This window comes from Opisthocomus hoazin, chromosome 8 (genome assembly GCF_030867145.1).
Source record: "Opisthocomus hoazin isolate bOpiHoa1 chromosome 8, bOpiHoa1.hap1, whole genome shotgun sequence".
NCBI classification, from domain to species: domain Eukaryota; kingdom Metazoa; phylum Chordata; class Aves; order Opisthocomiformes; family Opisthocomidae; genus Opisthocomus; species Opisthocomus hoazin.
This window is the reverse complement of record NC_134421.1, coordinates 45,714,826-45,726,967: the sequence shown is the minus strand read 5'-3', so window position 1 is coordinate 45,726,967 and position 12,142 is coordinate 45,714,826. Positions and strand designations below refer to the sequence as shown.

The following is a 12,142-nucleotide window of genomic DNA, read 5'->3' as shown; positions in this document are numbered from 1 at the left end:
AAAATTGTTGGCCCTATGGGTGGGCTGAATTTCATTAGTCACCTACAAAGAAGTCATGTAGTGTAATCTACCTGTCTAGAGTGGAGGGAGACAGACTTCTCAGGAGGGTGACTGACCACTTATTATGGAAAACCTGCTTTAGGACAGGAAGAATTGCTGTCCAAAAGAACAGAGTGAGAAGAGAATGAGCAAGAGCCAGAAAATCTAAGACGCACTCAGAGAGACATGAAAGTAGGTGGAGGAGGAGGTAATCTCGATTCTAGAGCTGTGAGTCATAGGCTATGGGTACATTAGCAAGTAATTTGGTGCCAGAGGAGTGCATCAGTGTATAGAAACAACTAATGCCAAGGCTCCTGCTTTTACACTATAAACTGTCTCAGCATTTTTCTTTGAACTAGGTTTAATCTGATCCTCTAGACCAAATGACCATATGAAGCATATATCTGAAGCTGTTTGAAGAATCAGTCTCTGTTTCGGACCTTTCTGCCCCAGCTGGAGTTGGGGCATATTTGATCTTTATCCAAGACAGAGCTTTCAGTTTAGTGTCCTTTGAAAGAAACCTAGTTTGTACGGACCAAAACTGCTCTCTGAACTGAATCAGCTGGACTAAGCGAAGCTCATAGTGGAATTTGCTCCAAAACCATTGCTCCAAACCACAAAGCCCGTGTAAACACTTAAACTACTGAATACTCCATTAGGCACTTTGTTTATATTCCAGAGGCTCTATTTATTGAGCAATTTCAATTTTCGAATGCCCTGTTAATCTGGAGTAATACTGTTCCTTACTTGTCACCATCCTGCTAAACTCCAGTAGATTTTTTTATTGTGAAGGTGTGGAAGTAATATTTACCTGCATGAAGCGGCCCTCCGAAGTTCCCAGATTAGCAACTGTAAGGTTGCCTTTGGTGAAGACAGATATCGAAGTCAACAGGACACTGTTGAACTGGCCCATGAACAAGTCAACCCTCTGCAAAGGAGTCGTAACTTCTAAGCGATATTCATCATCTTGTGCTCTGCAGTATGAAGCATTTCTTGAAAAAGCCTGTTAGAAAATGAAGTACAGATGAGTACTGTCTTCATGAGTAGGAATTGATCTTTGTCAGAGTGAAGTCATTTAGCACAAATGCATTTGACCAAAAGTATTTTAAAATGTTTCAAACTTAATTGCTTCATCAGTTATGATGTTCCATGAGGAAGGCAATGACTTCTTAATGTTATGGGATTGTTTCTTTTAACATTTTTTTATCCTGTCTGTTGGGCATAAGACATAGGGTCTTTAATTAACCTGATGATATGTGCATAAGCACATATATCAAGGTATCCTTTCTCTTAGTGACTTCCGTAATGGTGCTTCTCCAAGGGTCTCAGAATTCCTTGACTGCAGAGCCTGCCTAGAGACACACCTGCTTCTAAAACAGTGATTCCTAGAAAATAATTGTCTAAAAATGTTGCAGTTTTTTAAACATTGTTTTTGCATTCAAATAACACTCTCCAGTATTCTTCTCTTTCTATTCTCTTTTCAACACCTTTTTTCAGTGACAAGATGGAAAAGGGGAGAAAAAGATGGAGAAAGAGAAAAGGGAGATAAGCCAGGAAAATAGCTTTCTGATTGTATATTTAAATGAAACTATGGGAAGACAGTTTTTTATAATACTTCGGCTATTGTATTGATCATTTATGGCTCTTGCACTATTTTGTCCAATTTCTATATGTCTTGAGTGTACTATAATATTTGCTGCGTTTGCTGGATTTTCTCTTTCAGTTTTGGAATAGAGATTACTTGGTTTTAATTTTCATTGGAAATTTTCTTGAACAATACACTTTAAGTTATCTCCAGAGAAGAACATAACCTACTGTCCTGACAATTCAATAGTAATCTATTAAGTGATAATTCCATTACTATTGATACTACATCATCTGTTTTGGTGAGATCATACAAATAATAATCAGGAACCCCCTAAAGGATCTTTAACCAGTTTAAATTTGGAAGTCGTCTAGCATATTCCCACTGTGACATATGTTATGAATAAACATGTAGAGAGATTATAAAGGATCTTATGGTGGTTCCCTCTGCCGAAATCAATAGAGAACTTCATTTTTCCTAATTTTTTTATTGATCTGTTGTTGTCACAAAGAAGTTTTAAAAAATTTTTTTAAAAGCTTGAATTAAACCTTTTAAAGGCAGTCAGAGTCTCTCCACTAAATTCAACAGATCTAGATCATTCCCTTAAAGAACAAGTAGGAGTAAAATTTTATTTTCTTATTTTCTTGATTCAGATGGTTTTCCTTCCACTACCTATAACCAAAGTACTATGAGAAAGGAAGCAATGAACCAAGAATTTCTTGCTGGCTTAAGTCTGGTGAATTCTGAAGAAAAACTGAGGCATTGAAAATGCTATTAACAAAATGTTCAACTCAATAGCTCAGTCCTTTGCTGTTGAATTGTAATGTTTCTGAACTGTGCACAGCAACACCACTGGCGGGCAAAGTTTTCTATGATCCCTAGTAGTTTCAGTCAGCTGTGGTGCCAGCTTTTCTCCAGGTGCACCGTCAATTTACTGTATCATCTAGGCAAAAACGTGCATAAGACCAAACAAGAGCAACTGAAATCTCTGTGCACTGCCTAATCACACAGAAAGAAGGCTTCCAGATTAGATCCAATATAGCAGTGACGTAACAGTTTGGTTATCCACATGCTAAAGTGTTTGCTGTATTAGTTTTGGTATTAACTGTTAAGGTATGGTGTGTTTTGATCAGCAGGAACTGAACTAATTCTTTGCACTAGGCATGCTGAATTGAACACTTTAAATATTTTTGACTGATCAACAAGGGGCAAATTTAGCGTTTCTTTGCTTTGGCCACCAAACAAGCTAAATGCTTTGTTCTTTTGCACTCATATCCTATCCAGTCTAAAAGTATTTCTGAAACATCTGTGCTAAGATTACTCATACAATGAGCATGAATAGTTCAAGTGCAGAAAGATGTACAGTTTTCATGCTTTTGGAAATAAGGCAGATTTCTGAATTTACCCTCCCCAACTTGAGATCTCTGCTCTTTACTGTAACTCCTTTTTTTTCCATGAGCAAATGACTTTGGGGACAGATGTTTCTGTGCTAACCTTAAAAAAGTACTTCCCCCTATGTAGTCATCTTAACACAATTTGAACATCCTGACACGCCTCACGAAACCCTGTTCAAGCTCTTTTTAACAAGTGGTTAGATTTTTGTGCTTGCCCCAACACCTTTCCTAGCTTCCCCGAAGTCAGTTCAGCCACAGAGTCAGCTCAGCCTTCTTCAGAGATGTCGTAATTTTGGGTATCTGCCCAAGAACCTGCAGACTGTTCAACATATGGCTCTCTCAAAACCTGGCGCTTCATGGATTAACCATAATGTAAGGTTAGCTGTTTAAGAAATAGGAAGGCTTTGATCTTTGGGTAGAAATGCAGAGATTAAAAGGCTACTCAGAAAACTGAAGAAAGATTGATAACACGGAAAACTTCGGCAAAGAAGCTGCTTTAAATTAACTCTTTGAAGCCTGAGTCTCTCCCTCCCTCCCTCTCTCTCAGTATACACGTAAGTGTCCATTTGGCTGTCAATGTGGAAAAATAACTGATGTCAGATGATGCACTCCGGATATTATGCCAAGTTCCAGTGACAAATCACAGAACTATTGAAATGGATGATTAGAGAGTGGGTAAGTGCTTGGGTTGGGCCATATTGCTTCTCTTCTAGGACGTTAGATGCCAATTGTGTGTGTGATTCACAGCAAAGGCTTTGTGAAGACAGTGTCGGTGTGCCACTGGAATGCAAAGAGGTGTGGGCAAGCTGTGCCTTTCGGCCGTGTCCAAGAGGGTAGGAGATAACTGACGCTCTCTTCTTTGTTCATAGGGGAAATTGTGGTGTTTCAGAATTTACCCTGGATTTGGTCCACAGAAGACGAACGTGCCAAAAAAGTCTCTAGACATCATTGAGCTGGGCTATCAGGAGCTGTCGCTGTTTAGCAGTTAAGTGATGATTTATATATCATATTCAGTGAGCATAAAAATAATATTTTGCACAGAGTTGTACATTTGAAGCCAAAAGTGAAAGCATGGAGGAAATTTTAAATCCACTAATGAAAATCTGAAAAAAATACTCAGTTAGGTCATTGTCAGAACCGATCATAGAGTCTAGGCTCTAGTCTGAATAGCTAGACTCAGGGAAAACAAAAAAAATCTAAATTTTAACCAAATAATTTTGGGAGTTTTCTATTATTTGCAGCCACTGCAGTTTGGACAAACACTGCTCCAGGCTACTCCTTCTAGAGCTGGCCAAAACCTGTTCTTCTTAGTTAAGTGCGGTGCTCAATTGGAAAGTGACATCATGTGTACTGTCTTGATATTATGTTTAATGTCTTGAATAAACTAGAAATTAATGACTTAATCACTGCCTTGTGAGAGATTTGGAGGAAATCATTAAAATTAAAATTTATTTTGACAAATTGGAGAAATTGTCTGAAAGTAGCTAGGTAAAATTTCCTAGTGTCAATTGTAAAATACTACAGTTATGAAGGAGAACTCAAGTGAAATTAGGAATAAGCAGGAGTCTTATTTCCTGCTGGTTTGTTTATATGCCTTTTAACTTGCTGGCTGTCGGGAATCAAATTCCTAAGTACCAACTTTTGTTTTCTGCTGTGAATCCTGGGAGTCTCCCTGAAGAGAAGTAGGCACCCACAAGGCCCAACGCTACAGCATAACATGGAGCAGAGGGAAATGAGCTACTGCTAAATGAGGTGGATCCCAATAGCTGCAGATGGCAAAAGTCCTTTTTCAAAGAAACTGCTTTAGAGTGAATGAATATATGATACCACATAACAAACTGATTCTCAAGCCAATTAAAAATGGAGACGGTGCATGAGCTGCTTATGTCTCCTGTTGTGGAGGTCAGTGAATCAAGATGAATAATAAAACTACAGTTTTCAGGAGTGTGTCCTACTGGAATCAAGCACATAATGGTGAAGAATTTATGTGAACAGCAGACCCTGGACAGGAAGAGTAAATGGGGTGAACACAAAAGAACCTTATCAGATTTTCCTTTCTGAAGTTTCTTGTGTATTTTTAGCCAACGTGGTTTTGCTGTTCTATAATGTACTTGAATTTTATGGGTAACTTGCAGTATTTCTCTTCAGGTGAGAAGTTCATTTGATCACTGCTTCCCTCCATGTGAAATACAAGAAGTGAAATTCTGGCCCCAATAACTCAGTGAAGCCAGGGCACTGCCTGAAGAGGAGGAGTGACTTGATCAGCATCATATTGGAGCTCTGTTAGAGGGCTGGAGTTAGAACCTGTATTGTCTGTTTCCCAGTCCCATGTAAAAAAAAGTGAGTGACATTATAAATTTGGCCTGTCTATCGTTGTTATCTTTGAAAGGAATTACTCCCTAAATTTCATAAACCTCATAAATCTTCCCAGCTGTCACATACCAGCCTTTTTAATTCTGGACTCCGTTAGAGATGACTACTAAGATCCTTGTACTTATAGCTCTTTGACAAACTGGGGAGAGGAGAATTATAACCAGGACAAGTTTTCTGGCTTCTGGCACAGTTACAGACTCTGTTCACTTCATGCCTTCTTCTGTCAATTCCCTTGGCAAAGGGACTATCTCCCTACTCCTTTTCCACGTGGTTTCATGCCATAGCAGGTCAGAGTCAATAAAGCGTAATGCAGAAGAAAGGAAATATATAAATAGCTTTCTACTGTGCTATCACAAAGGAAATTTTTTCCTTTGCAATTTTCAAGACAGAAAGCTTGTGAAATGGACAAAATTTTACTGTTCACAATGCTAAAAAGTCATAGTCACATTTATTGTTCTCACTATACATAACTGTCATGGGGTGTCTGAATTCTCTGTAGTTATGAGCACATTCAATGATGATACATGGAAAAATATGGACACATTTATTTTGTGGAAGTAATTGACCAGAAGAGAATCTCTTGTGAACAAACTCCAGTGCTGTGCAACAGGCAGAAGAGAAGACAGCCAGAATCGAGGAACATGAGAAACAGAAATTCTTTGAATGTAGCATGTTGGCTTTTGCCAACATGATCAACTGCAAGTCCACAGCGAGACTCCTCACCCGCTGGGTCAGCAGAACTGCAGTCTGAGTTCCCAAAACTTGCTGCTACTTTTCCAAGTGAAGCAACTGTGGGAAGCTAAACAGGGATGGCCGTACACCAGTACTAGTCATAGGTACTGTTCAACAGCAGGCCAAATACACATGACTAGTGTTCCTCATTGGCACCAAGATTGCATTACATTCATATTCTCCCACTTCTTTTATCAAATATTATCAGCTAAGAGATTAGGTCTTTCTTATTGAACTATTGCACATATTCATATTGATAGGGTCTAAGTCCTCAGAAAGAGGTGTACCAAATGGATGATTCAGCTATTATTTGCCACAGAGACTACAAGGAAGTTAGACTAGAGAAGTCTGCTGAGGATACACAGTGTGTGCCCCACCTGCTGCTCTCACAGCACAGAAAGACAGCTAATTTCCAGGTTAACGTCGCCATGTTAGGTACTAGATACAATGAATATCTCTTTCTTCTTTATGTCCTATTCTGTCAAACAACTAACTTATTCTTCCCAAGAACTCCATGTTCTTTGGAAGTGGAACAGACACCACTCAGACGCCGCATCACAACAGAAAAGTATTTGAAAACACAGAATTCAAAATGTTCTGTGCTTTGTGAAACAGATTTCTGTGCAGTAGCACCAGACACCACTACCAAGCACTTCTTGTAATCCTAACGAAGGGAAAAAAAGAATAATAAATGGAACAGCTCAGTTTTGCCAGTGAACACAAATTCATGTGCTAAACAATTTCCACAGGAGCAGCTCCACCATGCTTCTGGTTTCTCCTTGACCAGTGAAAGACACCATGAGGGTGTAGATGTTGTGAACTCAGTCCAGTGTTCATGGAGAACTGAACATGCCTGGGGCAGCAGATTGGGTTCTCCTGTTTCTAAGATCTTCTGCTGAGGCACTGAAGCTTTACTCTAAAAGGTAAAAGAATTTTTTCCTCTTTTTGTTTTAAACAAAGTATTGTTTCCCTCTTCTTCCTTCCTCTTCTTCCCAAGATTCCTCATGTATTTGAAAGCAATTCAAAGGTATGTTTTATAAAATACAGGAGAAGAATGTTCCCTTTCCGAGAAGAAACTTTTCAAACCTTAACTGTGAAGTAGGAGACTTGAAGAAAAAGCAAGCAACAGGAAACAGTCGTTTAAGATGGAAAAACTCAAGCAATCCTAACCACACAGTGGCCACTACTATGTGTTGATACTGCCTGGAGATGGTCCGAGTTACACAGGAAATCAACCCTTCAAAATACTACTTGTTGCAATATAAGGAACAATTTAGAGGGAATTACTGAAGGATTAATTACCTCTAACCTTAAAATTACACAAATTTTTATGACCCCTATAGAAAATTTTTTTAAAGACCTCCATTGACGTAAAATTCTTGCAGAATCATAGAATCATGATTCATAGAATCATAGAATCATTCTCCCAAGTAACTAGCAACAGAATGAGAGGCAATGGCCTCAAGTTGCATCAGGAGAGGTTTAGACTGGATATTAGGAAAAATTTCTTCCCTGAAGGAGTGGTCAGACATTGGAACAGGCTCTCAGGGAACTGGTGGAGTCACCATCCCTGAAGGTGTTAAAAAAATGTGTAGATGTGGCACTTCGGGACATGGTTTAGCAGGCATGGTGGTGTTGGGGTGACGGTTGGACTTGATGACCTTAGAGGTCTTTTCCAACCTATGATTCTGTGATTCTAGAGAAAGAGAATTTTTTTAAAGAACTCCATTGCTGTAAAATTTTACATAGTATCATCCCACTAATTCTTAATACTTGTTCCTTTGATCTACTTCACTGCTGAAATGAGAGGGAGGAAGGAAGTCACTGTACTGATGCTCCACTTACGGTAATAGGTAAAAAGACATCCATGTTAAATGTAATTAGTTAATACAAATTAAGATGACTACATGTTCTATTTTGAAGATCATTCAAAGAGTTATTTGTTTTTGTCATTGAGCAGGGCTGCATTAGTTCCTATAATCTAGTTAGTGCATTAGCACTAAGTAAATCCTATTGATTCAGCAGACAAAATGGACCTAACTAATCTTTGTATTTTGCTGATTTCCCTTACATTAATTTAACATTTAACTCAGTATACAGATTATCGAAGGAGAGGTGTTGACTAATTACACATTTAGAAGAAATAAAATAATGCATCGGAGATGTTGTGTTGATAAAAGCAGTTTTGCTGTACATTTGCAGTGTACATCAGGTGCATTTTTCACAGAAGTCCTTATTTACATGGAAGCTGTGATGAAATAGAAAAGCTGTGAATTCCAAGTAGATCAGTTATCCTAAGATAATGCTGAGTGTGGAGGCTCTTATTCCAAGATAACATTGCACAACAACTGCATGTCTAGCCAAAACAGTGGTGCAAGAGATGTGTGGCATAGAAAGGAGTCCAGAAAGTAGCAAAAATCATGCAATTGGTGTTAATTTCCACAGGCTGTGTATAAGAGCAGGGTAACATCTGCCTTAAGAAAATGAAGCTCTCATTATCACTTCCCCCAAGATCATTCCTTCTCTAACATTTCATTGTTTTCCATTCCATAGACAGTGCAAGTAATAGTTCTTTGTGACCTACGCTTACTTTCTGAACCATTTATGCCATGGATCTTCTTACTTGGCAGTATTTTTTCAGTTTACTGTGGGATTTGATTCTGCTTTTACTTGTATGTTTGGAAACGAGGAGTAATTCCACTCTGATGCAAAAGCCGTCTGAGATCAGAAACCCACATGCCACCTAGAAAGTTTGAATAACACAGCACTCTCCTCAATAGTAATTACCTACTGTTGCTTTAGTGAGCAATAATGATGGCAATATGTGGTCCTGAGTCAGGCCAAGCAGAGTAAGTAGAGAAATTGCTGAGGTAAGGTTGGTGCTGAGTGAGCTGAAAGGCAGATGTCTGCTTTGTCAGGATTTATGTTTCTCTCCATCTTTTGGCAGCAGAACCTGAGGAAAATTCATTGCTTGCTTAGATGTCTCAACTACCTACCAAAGCCAGGTGGGATGAATCCAGGACTTAGATTTGCATGCAGTGCACTGCAGAATCAGCTTCTCTTTCTCTGGAACATGGAATCGTTAATAAAGAAATCCAAGTAGCTCTTTCAGGAGGAGCTGACACAGTCCCATTGCAGAATAGCCATCAGCAGACTAGACAGGAACTTAATCTGGGGCAAAGAAGCCTCAGAATTTGGTCTGTACACAGGAAAAAAGGCTTAGATCTGAATATTACACATCTCTTGTGTGTCCTTCATGCTGCATACCTGCTAGACTACATTTTAGACATTTCTTCTTGTGGGATGGTAAAGGTTTTCAAATTTGCAAAGTTCTGTGGGATAAGAAAATTATTCTGCATTCAGTTCTAGTGTCTAGTGTTATTTAAGGGCCTTCTGAAACTCTGAGACATACAAAACACATAGAGAATCTATATATCCATGCTAAAAAAAAAATTACTTTCTGCTTGAAATTATTTCTGTGTAATTCCGGAGCAAAGTAGCAGAGTCACTCTTCCACACTAATAACCAATAGGGAACCCTGCCTTCAGTGCAAGAATTTGATTAAGAAGTCTGGAAATGGAACATTATTAGCAACTGTGGCTGATAAAGCAGTGCCCTTTGCAGAAAATGATAGTTCAAAGCGTACCACTTTTTCACAGAGAAATCCAGCTTTCATCGAGAAGATGATAAAACACAAAGCAGCAGCACTGGGAGGCAGAGACCAGGAGACCAGGAGAAGAAAACTCTCTGCAGTTCTTGCAGCACTTGGGTACTAACAGTTCAGCCCCCAGACCCCACAGCTCCTGGGGCTCAGAAGAGTCTGCAAAGATATCTACCACTCAGGGCAGAGCAGTACTTTCCAGAGAAACTCCCTGACCTGCCTTTCTCCTTGCCTTGCCTTTTTCTTGGGAACTCCCTTGTGACGGTGTCCACATGGCCAGTCCCAGGGACAGACCAGCCCTTACCTCTCTAGTTACACCTCTGCTGAATCCGGCCCAGCCTGAGAGAACTGTACCCACACCTCTGCTCACACCATACCCCCCATGCACTCACACCCGAATGTGTGCCCGTACCCACGCGTCCCTCATTTGCAGCTTAACCAGAGTTCAGACTTCCTGCAGCCCCTAGGCCGGCTATTTGCTGCAGTTAGGTCTTGCACAGTGGTACACACAGATGGCCACATACCTATGGGTGGAGAGGACATGGGTGGTGAGCACACCCTGCCTTGTGCTGTATAGTACAGGGCACACCGGGGACCCTCGGGCCACCACCTGGGCTTTCAGCAGACAGGCACTGAGTGCAGAACCGGATTGGGGATGCAGCCTGTCACCTTACTACTATGGTTTAAGACTGTTTTAAAGGGGGTCAGTGCTCATCACCCAGACCCTCTGTTTATTCTTCCGAGGTGTTAGAACCTATAGAGAAGCTTGCACAAAATCTGCATGGATGGGAGCAGGCTTTGTGCCAGGCAGAACGCTGTATGCCATTTCACATAGCATTTCCAGAGGAAAAAATGACTGAACCAATCCAACAGATTCTGGTGCCTGACTTTTAGGGAAAATATTCAGGCACATTCTACTTGCAATATAACAATTATTTCCTCCATGCTGTGAGATTATCTAAATAAGCCACATCAACCCTTCCTAATCAGAGAGATGTGGTGTTATTTTTAATCCTGCCAAAATTTTTTAAGCCAAATGGTGTGGGACATTACAATTACAGGGCCTTAAAAGAGTTATTTGTCTCTATTTATTTTATTAAATATTCCTAGACATACCCTTAGGATGACAGATCAATAAGTGCTTTGTGGTTTCCTGATAGAAAGCAGCAATTATTTTGTTCCATTACAATATAAGCATAACCCAATTTTACTCATCTATCATGTGCGTAATGGTAATAAAGAAGCATCACCATGTGTTTATTTTACTGTCACTTAATCCTTTGTTTTGGTGATCTCCTGTTTTCATTTCACATTCTTCCAACTGTTTGTGCCTTTAATTTGATGGGAGTGGTAACCAGTTTGCCTTCCTTTAGGACACTTGTTGGGAACATGGCGGCAAAAGCCTGTCTGTGGTTTCTATTTTCCTATGAGGTGAATGGAGCACTTTAGGTTTTCACCTGAACTTACCTGTCAAAGAAACAAAACCGCAGGAACTTTACAGAGCTAAATTTGGATTTCATTTTTAGAGGTGGTTTTCCATGATAGTCAATAGTGATCGAATTTGGGTATCAGAGGAGAATTGAGCTCACAATTGTTTAGCACTTAAGAGATGTAGAGGGGCTAAACAAAGCCCATGATCATGATCTAACTAATGACAGTTGAAACGTATGGTTGAGATTGTCAAGGCTCAACTAAACCCACCTTCCTCACTTGGAGAATCACATTTCATCCATGATAGAGGTGCACACTGCTGGACCATGTCTGCAAATGAAGTTAGCAGCATCCATCCCCTCATCTAAGTACTTCTCTGCTTTGAGAAGTACCACACCAGGGCTGATAGTGACTAACTGTGACCAAATAAACTCTGCCAAAAGCCTATATCCAGTCTTCTCTTCATTGTGGGTGGGAAGATTCCTGAACAGTGATTCAAAACCCTCCACAGCAGCTACCTCTCCGATATCCTTGTCTTGATTTGGGCAATAAAACCTCTTTACTATGACTCCAAATTTTTCTTTTCATTCAAAGCCAGCTCTCTTTCCTCCTTGCTGTCATGGAAGTGACAGCCATCTCTTCACTGAAGGAAATTATTGGGAAGTGCTAACTGGTCACAGCTCTGCTGAGGTACATCTGAAATCAATCAGATGCGCCACTGGATTCACTTTTCCTAACCCTGACTTCAGTGAGTCCAGGCTTTGGTTTATTACATATTTCATTTAAACACAACTGGAAATGTTTTATTTTGATTTTATAAAGTTTTCCATGAGCACTGGAATAAGTGAAGCACAGTTGTGTCTGGATTCATGTCTTGTGGTTGGTTGGCTTTGCTGTCCAACTAAGCTCTGACGGAGACTTTTCCCA

The 12,142-nt window shown here is 39.9% G+C and overlaps 1 protein-coding gene across 3 annotated transcripts in view; it reads right to left on the bottom strand.

Annotated features, from left to right (window-relative positions):
* The window catches only part of MET (MET proto-oncogene, receptor tyrosine kinase), a 91,280-nt gene that overhangs the window by 54,613 nt on the left and 24,525 nt on the right, over nucleotides 1-12,142 (bottom strand). For all 3 annotated transcript variants that reach the window (XM_075429407.1, XM_075429410.1, XM_075429408.1), the window contains exon 3: nucleotides 851-1,042. In XM_075429407.1, coding sequence (XP_075285522.1) covers nucleotides 851-1,042 — 192 coding nt within the window. The remainder of the gene's footprint in view (nucleotides 1-850; nucleotides 1,043-12,142) is intronic.